The following is a 13,951-nucleotide window of genomic DNA, read 5'->3' as shown; positions in this document are numbered from 1 at the left end:
ATTTTGTGGACAGGCAAAAGTCAATCGAAAATTCCGGCGCTGACTTTACTAACATTGTTTTGTTGTAAATGGTCCATGTTTTTCGATATTTCGCACGATCTTCACGGATACTTCATCAATCCAACACTTTGATTGTTGATCAAAATTTCATAACTTCTTCATAATAACGAGAACGGTAGAAGAGTTGGTCTTCCTTTCAAGAAAAAAGTCGGAGAGTTGGTGAAGAATCGGGGATCGGAGTTGAGAGCGGACACCTCCCACATCTCGAACGGGCTACGTAAGCGTCAAAAGTAGGCGTGTACCGGCTAAGAAAATGGCAGAAGGTCCAGCGGCGGCTGCTGCAGCAACGGGCAACAGCACTCATGACCATGCAGATCTAACTCTTTTTCGAGGGTAACATTTTCTTTTGATATATTTCTCAATCTTAGCCGACGTATTTGTGGATATGCACTGAATAACTGTAATTTCCATGTTTTAATTTGTTTTCTAAATCAGCGAGTAGTCCTTGACCTGTCTGATTTTTTTTTTTTTTTTAAAGCAAAACAAAATAAAAACATTTTTAAACATCCAAAAAATTAAGTTAAACAAATAGACTGTTTACTTTGTCTTTGTGAAGATTGTTGATGAATAATCATTGAATGTCAGAAGAATATTAATAAAAGTAATAATCTTTCAAAAGTTTGTTTATAATTATTTTGTCAACATTTTTTTGTTGGTTTCATTTGGAAAATATAAAAAATGTTGTTGTAGAGGTCTAAGACATTAGTAATATGAATTGGAACTCTAACAAGTAAAAATATTATCTAACTTAATTTCTGTTAGATCTAAAAGTTGTGTCTAGATCTATCTATAATTTATGTCAACAAAAAGCATTAATTGTCTTTGGTGTCCATGGCATGGGGTTGTTTCTCAAAACTGTCATAACTACAAAATCAACGAATCTCGCTGCTGTCGCTCAACTTGTCCGCTATTAAAGTGTTTGTCTGTGCCAAGATGATTGACAACTTCCGTGACAATTCCTTGTCGCGGCTACAAACACGTCATATCTTTTTAGAACGCCAATCTCAAGGCAACTTTAAAGATAAAGACCAGTTATGGTCATGCGATTGCATTGTGAAAGAAACGTTGTGGAATCGATCAAAAAAGGTTGATCATCTAGCATATAAGTATTGGTGTGTACTGAAAGGTTCTGGAATCATCAAAATGATAAGAAATTTGGCCCAATTTTGGTAAAGTTTTCGAGCAGTGTACCCAGAAAGATGTATATGGGACTACGCGACACATGTGGGCAATTCCACGGTAACGGAAGGACACTCAGACAAGATTTTTGAACTTCAGGTTCATACTAAAAGAAATGTTTTATTAGTATGTATTAAACTATGGGGAACAAAATGTGTTTCAGTCAAGTGGAAAGCTTCATCAACTTCACAAAGTTTGGATAAACACTAATTAACTGGAAAAACCATGTCCATTTTTATGTCCTTCCGTTACCGAGATAATTAATATGCACATTCTTAAACTACTTAACTATAATGACAATTTTTTGGGGGAGAATTAAAGGCACTTATATAGGTATTATATCTGTACTGTTTCACATCTTATACTAATAAAACAGTTCTTTTAGTATAAACCTGAAGTTCAAAAATCTTGTCTGAGTGTCCTTCCGTTACCGTGGAATTGCCCATGTGCGACATGTGTGCGATATCTATCAGGTCCAAGTAGATATAATAATTTACCAAATATATCAATTAGTAGGCAGTTTCTTGGCAAAATTTGTATCATCACGTATTAGTCAAAACATATTCTTTCACATGATTGGTAATAAGTGCTTCCATTTCATTTTTTGAGAGGGGGCATCTCCAAAACTGATTTTCCCTTTAAGTTACATGTAGTCTATGGGCAGCGAAAATGTGAACCTGAAAACTATTTATTCAAAACCTTTATTCTTGATCTTCAAGCTCTCATTTAACTGACAGTATAGTATTAATGACTGCTTTGAGAGAAATAGTTGTTTTTATACGCTCAAGGGAAGGTTAGAATTGTGCTATTACCCGAGGCGTGCCGAGGGGAATAGCCCAATTGTAACCTTCCCGAGAGCGTATAAAAACAACTATTTCTCGAATATTAAAGCAGTCATTAATACTTTTATATGCCAAAAAAAAAAGAAAAAAAAAAAAGAAAAAAAAAAAAAAAAAAACTTTTGTCGAAGATGGGATTCGAACTCTTGCGTACCTAAGGTGATGTTACCAAAGTCAGCGCCTCAAACCACTCGGCCAGCGCGCTATGTCACCATGTACAGTAGCTTTCTTTAATATATACATTAAAATGAATTGAAAACGGCTTCGCGTGGTCGATGCTTCGCCGCTGCTCCATTAAACGGGCCCTTCTTTTACTTTTGCAATGCATATTGGCACGAACTTAGATCAAGATCTATCGGCAGATGTTGTTTTTTTGTTTTTGGAAGTTTATTTTCGTCTTCATGTCAACAATGCAAGATAAAATTGTCGGTAAGATCGATCGAGATTCAATTGTATTGAAATTACCGACCAATTCTTCGCACACGTACGGTATCCTCGATCGCTCAGACCATTTTTTAACATGTAAACCTATGGGGTAACCATGGAGACTGACCTATTTTCCCAATAACCATGGTTATTGGGATTTTGAACTATTTTTTAACCATGGTTACCGGGAATTTTCGGGAACAGTTAAAGTTTATGAATGCAATTTCGACCAATCAGATTGCTGGATTACTTAAGTGAGGTATATAATTTCTTATAATTTTCAATATAATACTAAATAGTATTGTACAAGCAAACAAACTGTTTGTATAAGGTTTTAGGGCTTTAACGAGTAAACAAGATAAACCGGGCATGTTGGCTCAGTGGTTAGAACGCCTGCCTCATGAACGGGAGGTCGTTGATTCGAACCCCGGCCGAGTCATACCAAAGACTTATAACAATGGGACCTTCTGCCTTCTAGCTACGCGCTCAGCATATTAGATTGGAGAAGGGTAGTAATATATTATGTTATGCAGGGCCCACTGGAAGAGCAGTTTCATAACTGAAGTGGCTACCCTGGGTAAATAAAACATTATTATTAAACATTATTAGAACATGCATCGGTCTACCATAGAAAAATCGCAGAAAATGTAATTACAACCCCATGAGAATTTATAACGACAATTTTTATGTCAGTATTTTTCTAAACAATTTCCATTTTCAAGCATTTTCAACTTTGATATACAAATCATATTAATGTAAATAAATGTTAAAACTGACTGACAAAATATTTTGTTCTCATTATTTTCTTTACTAATAATAGAATCAGGGTCTTCTTTCGATTGGATAGGAGAATTATGAATATGGTATCCTCTTACTTGCCAACTTCCATTTCCTTGTACCCAAAGCAACCTTAAGTCTGGACCAATAGATTTGCACCCTAAATCCTGCTCGCCTTCTTACTAACAGCATCAAGACTGCATGACATTTGTGTATTACATGAACTGTATATCAAGAGATAATACAGATTGCAGAGCTTTTGAAAACAGGACAGAAGGCAAACAGTACAGAAAGATAGAAAGAGAATATAATATTAGTATAATAACAAAGAATAACAAAGAAAATTAAAAAAAGAGAAGATGATAGCCACATGAAAAAAAGTACCGTGAGTAAATATAGAAAGAGAAAATGATTGAAGGATACAAAATGAAGAACATGAGGAATGATGAAAAAATCGCTGATAGAAGGATAGAAACAAAGAATAAAAAAAGAAAGATAGAAAAAATGATAGAAGGATAATTTAAGATGATATGATATTAAGAATGGAAAAAAAATGAAAGATAGAAGAGATACTGATAGAAGGATACAAAAAGAATAACGTAAGAAAATGATAGAAGGATAGAGGCAAACTGAAAGATTAGGAAATGGCAGAGAAAATGAAAGGAGGATAGAAAAAAGAATAACAAGAAAAGAAGATATGACAGAAGAGAAAGAATTAAAGAATTACATAGGGAAATATACAGGAGAAAATGACAGTAGCATAAAACAAATGATAACATAAGGAAAAATAAAAGGGAAAGTGTTAGGAAAAAACAAAAGAACAACATAAGGAAAGATAATATGATAAACACAAACAATAACATTAGTAAATGTTGAAGGAGAAAATAACAGAAAATCAAGTTCAGGTTGAGAGATGCTGATAGCGTTCACAATAGCTTTTGGGTCCCGACTAAGTCCGGATTTAATCCACATCTAATCCCCTTCTACCCCTTATATGAAAAGTGTCATGTATTTACGTGTACATTTGCACGTTTGTGATCAATTTAATATCTTCACCATTTGTGATACTTCCACAATGAACATACACATGTAGGCCTACATATAAAGGGCTTCTATGACAGGTACAAGTGTAGATATTTACACTACAATTCATCAAAAATCATTGGTAGACTTTAAATTTGTAGATACCCTTTATTATTTGTTTTCATTCACATGGAGCAATACACAACATGTGACCTTATTCAACAAAATTACTATTTTGTAGTTTCCTATTCATTCAGAGAGCTTCACATCACTTTTTAAAAAACCTCAGTTTCTATTAAAAAGGCGCAATGCATTTAATGTACACTGTATTCTGTGGCCCTGCTTATAAAATGTGGGGGAAAAAAGTGAATATTACATAAGGAAATATAAGATTGCCATGGCATGGATGCCAATCGATAGTGAATCAATAAATACAAGTACAGTAGGAGTATGGGGCAAGGATTTAAGTGCCAGGTGTCTCGGGGGAAACGATGGGCTATCTCTGATTTCATTCTTTGATTTGACGAAAATAAGATGCTGCAAAGAAGGTTAGAACTTACTCATGTAGTGGGGTTGCAAGATATTATAGGGCAGGTCCAAGCTATTGTCCCCTCTGGGGGTCAAATTTCATCTTTATATATATTTAACAAACTATACATCATTTTAAAGCTGAAACTATGAATTTTATGAATCTGATAAAAAAAATGAAAAATGATCAAAATACGAAGAATGCCAAGGTCACGAACTTTGATTTGTGTTAATTAGTGTGACGTACGGGACATTACATTTTTATTTTTGTATCTCGTTTGAATTATTTTTTCAAAATTAAATATTTTAGGACATGTAGACCATCATACTAGAAAATAGGAAAAAAATATAAAAACTTTCAAAGTTAATCAATTATGCAAATGAGGTAGGTTCCAAAGTGTGATGTCCCGTACGTCACAATTTGACATTAATTTGTTTAATTTTAATTATGAAAATAATTTTTTTTTTCAAAGATATTCTAGGAAGTTCTAATTTAGATGAATACCTAACAAAAAATAGGTTTAACAAAAATTACAAAAATTCTGTGATGATTACATAATCAAATTAAGAAATGTGACGTACGGGACAAGTGTGTGACGTACGGGACAACCCCATATAAAACCAATGCAAGATGTGAAAAAAGGAAATGACCAAAAGGAGAATATATATGTGTTAGGAAACTTGTTGTATACAGGGATATATGAACATTCCAACTGGGTCCCTTCTAGGAATTTACTCATACTGTTGTTGTTGTTATTTTTTTAGTCTTAAAGGCATGTGTCATTCAATTATGAATATTTATTGATGTACTGTAATTAGTCTTCAAGCCAGACCCCTGGTATTATCAACTTTGGTATTTTGCCAGTTGATGTCCCCAACATTGGCAGGATGCTAAATATGTAAATCATAATAGTACATGTACAATGTACATGTTATGGAGCCAGCTCAGGAATTTTGATCTCCTAAAAACTAAATCATAACTTTTAAGGAAGGATAGCCTCTCTCACTCTCACCCACTTAGGATTTTCATCACTTTTACACCCATGCATTTTTGTTGAATTACGCTTTAATCTTTTGAATTGTGGAAAAGGTCACACAAACCTTTAGGGTTTTAATTTATTATATCTGGTGGTGTTAATAAGATGTCTTTAATCAATACAAAATACATTCAAGATTTATATTTTTGTATCCATCTTTCACAAACATGTACATTAATGTACCGGTACATTAAAATTCTTGAATATATGACAGCAACATATACATTTACATGTTCTAATCTGTGATAAAAAGATTAAAATAAGACAATATGTTCAGCGTTATCTTTGAATTCCTTCAAAATTCTATGATATTACTATCAAGTAATTCAAACAGGCTATGAAGACAAGATTTCATATTTGTAATGTACTGTATCTTTGTTCACAAAATATGATGTGCCGAGTGTGCCCCTGTGTTTCAAACAAGTTTTGATACAAGTTTTCAAGTTCAAGTTCATCTTCTTCATTAATTATTATTTTAAAACATTTACATGTACATGTAGCACTGTTGAATGGAATGGATGAAAGAAATGAGAAAAGAAGCAAGACTGCACATGATAGATGGTAAATGGAATAAAAATGGTAATATAGTGTGTGTGTATGAATGTAATTTAATTTGTTTTCTTTATTAAAGTAATATTTGTATTGATTTACCTCATATATTAACACAGAGGATATTGAGTGATGGTCAGAGGATCTAATTGGGTTCTATAACACTCTAATTGTCACTGATTTAAGTTAAAATTGTTCATATTTAACAAATTTTGACGAAAATTCTTCATTTCAATGCATTTTCCCATAGGGAAAAGTTGTCCCGTACGTCACATGTCCCGTACGTCACATACACACATTTATGTTTTGGTATATTACATAACAACGGAAGGTCAGAAAAATATGGTTATAGTTGTGATTAATGCTTGATTCCATAATGAATTAAGATATCATTACCATAAATCTCATAACTTAATAAATTCAGAGAATTTTTACGACAAACTTATTTTTGAAAAAGTCAGAAATTCTCTGGTCCCGTACGTCACGCAGTACATTAATTACATTAAAAATTAATTTATGAATTGGTCAGAACTAAAACTTTCCACAAATGAACTAGCCCATAATAGCCACAGACTCATACCAAAAGATAGCCATATAAATAATTTCATCCATTGTTATTTCTTGTTTAAAGTCTCTGAATGTCCCGTACGTCACAATCCAAATAGCTTGGACCTGCCCTATAATGATGATGACAATGATGATGATGATGATGTTGCTGATGATGATAATAACGATGATGATGACGATGATGACGACGACGATGACGATACCGGTACTAATAATGATGAACGGTGCTGATTTAAATCTTGATTTTTAAATTTTTTAAAATTGGTAATTCAAATGGAAAAAATTTGATTAAATTGGTATAAAATTGTAACATAAGAAATCATGACAAATTTGGCTGAATCACGTGATTTCTAAGATGCATTGATAACATTGAGAGTAAAATAGGTCCCAGCGGATTCATTTTGTTCGGAACATACAGGCTAATTTTTGGAAAAAGAGGAGGGGGAGCCGAAGGGGAGGGGGTCTGATTTCTGTTATTATTAATTACAGAATAAAGGATAATTACTTATGTATTCCATGTACTGTCTGAATGTGGATTGAGACAGGGGCATACTTCTGTGCAATCATTTTGTTAATGGAAAGGGAAAGTGGCAACTGGTAAGTCACAATTTTTAAAATCATCTATATTGTCTGTTCATAGCCAAAGGGGCGTTAACTCTGTGGTAAAGTACATGTACTTAATATTGTTAATGCCCTTCTGGCTCCAAACAGACGATACATACATGTACAACTGTCCATTGAACCATAGGGGCATGTCATGTACCTTTAGGTAGAATTTTTGCCATGCTGGCTCTCTGGAGACTGTATGTATTAATTTGGCCCATTATTATTATAATTATAGGTATTTGGTGCTACCTCATCTGTGCCTGGGAGGCAAAAAGCAAACTGAATCACTGTGACCTTTTGCTCTCTCGTCCCGATATAACTGATTAGGATTGTCCAGGTGGATGACTACGCTGGGGTTTTCTCCTAGTCTTATAAATACAAATATGTAATATCGAAACTCATCTCGTAACGGAAAGATGCAGCAAATTGAGATGATTTATATTGGTAGGCCTACATTTAATGAATTCTAGCAAATAGCAGTCATCCATACAAAATTGTAGCAAATAGCAGTCATCCATAAAGGCTTTTGCATTGAAAATTATACTTTTTTAAAGCTTTAATCATAAGAGAATACAATCAGACCTCTATCTGCCACTACAGCTTGTACAATGTAAATCTTGTCATTGGAATTTAAAAAAATTAACAACTACTGATAACTTCAATATTGAAAAGTTGAATTAACAAATCAAGAATACTCAAATTCTGATTCAGATGTGAATTTTTCATTCACTAGGTCATTGCAGTCTTTTGTTGCTAATGCTGTTTGTTTGTTTTTGCAGATTAGAAACATATACAAACATGTACCTGACATTTACAAATCAAGAATACTCTATTTCTTATTCAGTTGTGATTTTTTCGTACACTAGGTCGTTGCTGTCTTTTGCCTGTCATGCTGTTTGTTTGTCTTTGAAGATTACATTTTACATACATGTACAGTGTAGGCCAACTGTGTACACATACATGTAGCTCTTGAAGTTAAAGATATTGAAATCTCTTTTGATTGAAATTATAATTTGCCTCTTGTCTTTGAAAGACCTTTGTGCTTAGACCCATCAGAAATTGAAACTGAGCTCTGGCTGCACGCTCCCACGACCGTCCATGAATCATTGATCAGAGCTAGATGCTACAGGGCAAGAATAGAAGAATAGAAAAACCTGTTCACACTAGACAAAACTTTATTCAAATATAAAACTTGCATCCACAAAGAAATGCTGTTCAAAGCAGCATTTTTTAACCTTTTATCTGTCCCGTCACACTTTTCAGAAATAAGACAAAAGTTTTACATCACCCCAATCCCAAATTCATCACTGAACATTACTTGTGCATCACTCTGAAACTCATCAAGTGCCGTGTACATATCTACGGGCATATTTGTTTCTATATTTGTGCACCTTGCTGTCAATTGGAATGATATTCAGGTGCCTCGTTGCTAAAATTATGGAGGTATTCAGGCACTTCTCTGCTTGAAATCCTCCTGTTTCTAACAAAGCAAGCGATGAAGAAATACACTTTTCATCTTTTAAATGCTATTTTATGAAATTACACATTCTAGCCATTTCTATATTTGGTGTTTCACAAAATCTTTGTTTTTCCCAAAAAGGTTTTTAATGTACTCACTAATTTCTCTTGCCGCATCCCGATAGATGTCTCGTGAAACCCAGGTTGAAGGATGCTGGTATAAAGAATCATGTAGTGAAAGGGGTGTGTACACACTGGATAAAAACATTGTTGAAAGAAAGTAAGGAATTTTGTAAAGAGAACTAGTTTCAGTGTGGTTGTCATGACAGCTTGCCATTCATCAGTACATGCTCACATAAAGCCTCACACATTTGTACATGTTCACATGATACAATGTTTAGAAAAAAATAGGATTCTTTATCAAGATTTTGTTCAAATCATTGCTCAAACATGGCTTTCACTTTGTTAATGCTATGGTGCTTTTAAAAAAAATGTTCCTAGATGATCAATATTATTGTTCTTATCATTATTATAATTAGAAGTAGTAGTAGTAGTAGTAGTATTAGTAGTAGTAGTAGTAGTAGTAGTATTAGTAGTAGTAGTAGTATCATCATCATCATCTTCATCATCATCATCATTATTATCATCAATATATGTAACCTTTCATTATGCAATAATCAGACTAGAATAATTGTATTACTTATCAAATTACAATCCAATAAACTTTGGTACCCGGTAGTCTAAATGGAGAGGGGAGGGGGGGGGGGGGGACTTTTGGTCATTCTCTAGTTTGCTGCACGTTCTAATATCCCATAACCTCGTCACCACAAAGCATGTAGGAGCCTACATCTTCAAGTCTTATTTTGGCATGATGTATTATGAGCCTGCCCCTGAGGTACATATATGAATTCAAGGGTATGGATATTTGTTTGATTGTTTGTTTGATTGATTTTATTTCTGCGTTCAAAAATATACAAATTCAAAGTCAAAGTACAAAATTTCGAACAATAACAAATACAATGAATACAATGTTTACAAAAGTAATTAAATGAAAAATCATGTACAATTATATCATTCGATAAACATGTACGAAGCATACAATAACATAAGAAATTTTCAATAAATTAGAGAGGTAATTCGGAACGCAGGAGACCACCATCGTGAGCGGTAAGGCTGGAGATGGATGGCGGCCTCGTAAAAAGAATTGGCGACATAACTCTCTTCGAAAAACTGAGTGATCAAGAGGGTGCGGTGCAAGTGCAAGTGCAGTGAGCAGTTGCATGATAAAGAATAAATAAGTCACGGTTTTGTTATACTAATTTAGAGAGGGGGATATCAGATGGTTTTGCTTTCTCTGACTGCTAATTTAATAAATGAAAGTTCAGGCTCAAATGAAAGTTTCTGGTGCTGTTTAATGATAATGAAATAGTGAGCTCTTGTATAGTGCTCAAGTCTGTCAGTCTTCACACTCCTGACACTCCACAGTTATTAGCCCAGCTTTAGCACGGCTGCCATTAAGGCGCTCTAGCATTTCAAGGAATTAATTCTTGCCAGGTACCCATTTACCTCACTTACCTGTAGGTAGAGTGTTGCAAATGTAGATTAATGTCTTGCAAAAGGACATGATCCAAAGTCCAGTGACATATACACTAGACCACCACTACACCTCTATATTTGCAAATTGTAATGTAATCCTTTTTCATAATGATTAAGTCTAGATTTGTGGTATAAGAGTAATTCATCACTTTCAAAATGTAAGTTACTTCAATGAGTATATATTGCTGGAACTAATGTAATACCGGTATTCATGTCATCTGAAAATTTGCATGTATATGTACTCATTCAAAGTTAACATGTTTCAAGCGTTATTTACATTACACACTATACATACAGTGTGTAAAATGAATGTGTACCATACAAGTTTTCTAGAGTGTGCAACCTTTAGAACATTTCATTCTATTGTTATTTGTAATTATTATTATCATTTGTTTTGTTTTGTTGATTTTTTGATTTTTTGATTTTTTTTTTTGATTTTTTTTTTTGATTTTTTTTTTTTTTGGGGGGGGGGGAATCAATAATTAATTTGTACTATGTCAGGTAGTAAGTGAATCAGTATAGCTCACTTGTCTGTTCCCACTAAATTAACATTGCAAATCCAAATTTTGTGAAAGATATTATTGACAAAACAATACTTTTGTTTCAATACACCCTTTCAAGGTTGAGGCCGTCATTTTAATTTCGCTTAAACATTGCGCCATCAATGTTTTCAGATTCGCATGTATTGTTGCGTCACTGCCTGCGCTGTGCGCTCACATCATATTTACATGGGCGCTATTTCAATTTACGAATAAACAACTTTGTTTACTTGTAAATTAAAATGGCACCCATGTCTGCGCATGCGCACTGTTGTAACCGTAAAAGGGTGTATACCCAGTGATGTCTGATCAGCATCCATGTTGTTCTTCACGAGGGCCCTTGATGAATTGAGTGCTATACATGTCAAGTCAAGATATCAATCTAATACTTGTTATAAAGGACACTTCTGATTTTCCTGCTTGCATGCACTTAGAAACAGAGTACTTATAAGTGCTATACAAATGTAAATATTATTATTCTTATCATTTCCAAAACATGCAATATGTACTGAACCCAATCATTTATATAATATGAAATGACCTTGAATGGGATATAATAATAATAATAATAAAAACGTTACTTAAAAAGCGCTTACCAACGAAGTCTCTAAGCGCTATAACAAACAAAATAGACTGATAAAAAATTACATATTAAACAAAACATAAAAGTGCAAATAAACCTACAAATTACAATATATACAGAATACAGCTCAAAGTGAACAGAGTTCATTAATCATCGAAAGCAATTTTGCATAAATGTGTCTTAAGACTAGTTTTTAATAGGCTAACAGTTTGCCAGTTTGCGTAAATATTCACTTCTGAATGACAAACGCCTATAAACTAAAACAACAACAACATTTGACATTTAAAGGCAGTCTGTTCCAAAGTTCAGCAGAAGCTTTGCAAAAAGAGATATTACCATCTTGTGAGCTGAAGAGCATATTGCAGGAGTCTGCATGACAAGGGAAACATTTCTCAAGAGAGTGGGATATACATTGTACCCTTGTGGCCCGTCAAAGAAAAGCCATTCAATATTATTATTATTACTATTGATTGTATGAAGCCTAGTATCTCAATTCTCACCGCTACATCCTGATTGTTCGCATTAACTTGCATATTTAACATAAAAAGAACAGTTTCCTTACCACTATATTTTGACAGGACTGCGCATATACATCCACTGTCCTAGCATGTCAGAGACACCAAGTTCGAAGATCAGCAACGCATGACATTTTCATGATTCGGCAGGCGAGGGTATAACACACGTATAAGGTATAGCGTTTTTCGAAATCTAGCACGCGCGTCGTGCCTGAGAGCGTTTTCAGACCCTCGAAATGCGTGACTTCACGCCTAATGCGTGACACTTGGTAGCTCTGGCATGTGCATATTTTACAATGTATTCACCTTTTTACGCATTCACGTTTATACTCAAAGTCTCAAACCATGAGAACACATTTTTTTTTTACTGTACATGGTTATCCAGGAACTTTACGCAAACCATGAGACACCGAAAGTTTACACACAGTCATCCTGCTTATAGTACTTTTGCTCAAAGCACAAAATATGCTGGTTTTTCTGGCTGGCTCAAAACCTTTATACAAATAATAAAACTACACCTACATGTATGTATGGACATGTACACATCCAGTTGTCAGCGCAGGTGCTTATCATCTACAGTAGATACTTACTCAGAGTCTGGTGAATAATTCGTTCCTATTTTCACGATAGTGAGGAAAATCCGCACGCAAATTGTATGCGATTTTCATTCACTACCGTCTCTTCGTGAGAATAGGGACGAATTAGAGAAGGGGGAAGGCGTAGCTGATTAAGAATAATTGCATTTAATTCAAACTAGCCTCTGGGGGCAGCAGAATCTATCCTTTTCAAGTGCATCATTTTTCATAATTGACATTTTCCTCTCATTGCCTCGTTTCGCCGTGCCCGAAACGAGGATGACGTCATCATTGCCGGACGTTGCGACAACAACTCCCCTCCCTAATTCGAATCGAAGTGATATTGATTGGGTCGTTCTTTTCTCCATCATAACCATTACCAGTCAGAGAGGGGTTCACACTATACCAATGGTGTTCCCATCTACATGTATCATGTTGAATACTGTGACATGAATTTCTAAGACGTTCTATCTACGTTTTTCTAATTACGTTCCTGTCTCATCATGTTAAATACTGCGTTTGATCTTATTCTGTTGTGAGAAAAATCTTACATGTATAATAATATAAGTAATTATGTTCCCAATAGTGTTAAATGCTACTGAATGACTTGCTTTGTAGAGATCAAAGAAAAAAAGAGAGAGAAAGAGAGAGAAAGAGAGAGAGAGAGAGAGAGAGTGGGGGTAGCTTTCAAATTTTGTTGTGGTTTTCTCAAGTGATTTGAATTGAATTGAATTTTATTGACCATATATGCATATGAAAGCAAAACATACAATAGAGAATAGAATACATAAAACATACAAAATACAAAGCAAATATATGATCAGGACCACAAAGAAGCAAATTGCTTATAAATAGGGCCCCTACAAAAATTTGAATTGATTGATTTGAATTCAACTATAATGATAAAGCCGTACAGGAGGGGTTGTACCCTCTCCCCTCCTCTATCTGCCACTATGAGTATGAATGATGAAAAGAACAGATTTAGTATTAAAAGTGTATCGTAGTGTGAAATGACCGATTTCAGGTCAGTGTGTACTTTTTTATCAGTAGGCAAAGTGCATGTACATTACATTATCTTCGTGAAATTCTGATTT

The 13,951-nt window shown here is 34.2% G+C and overlaps 1 protein-coding gene across 1 annotated transcript in view; it reads left to right on the top strand.

Moving 5' to 3' along the window:
* Positions 1-13,951, top strand: part of LOC576106 (growth hormone-regulated TBC protein 1-A) — a 52,729-nt gene continuing 38,778 nt past the window's right edge. Inside the window, exon 1 of the mRNA XM_030981673.1 lies at positions 1-393. Coding sequence (XP_030837533.1) covers positions 314-393 — 80 coding nt within the window. The 5' untranslated portion in view covers positions 1-313. The remainder of the gene's footprint in view (positions 394-13,951) is intronic.

The sequence above is a fragment of the Strongylocentrotus purpuratus genome, unplaced genomic scaffold (genome assembly GCF_000002235.5).
Source record: "Strongylocentrotus purpuratus isolate Spur 01 unplaced genomic scaffold, Spur_5.0 spur5_scaffold_12, whole genome shotgun sequence".
In the NCBI taxonomy this organism is placed as follows: domain Eukaryota; kingdom Metazoa; phylum Echinodermata; class Echinoidea; order Camarodonta; family Strongylocentrotidae; genus Strongylocentrotus; species Strongylocentrotus purpuratus.
The sequence above is the reverse complement of the archived record's forward strand: the minus strand, read 5'-3'. Positions and strand labels throughout refer to the sequence as shown.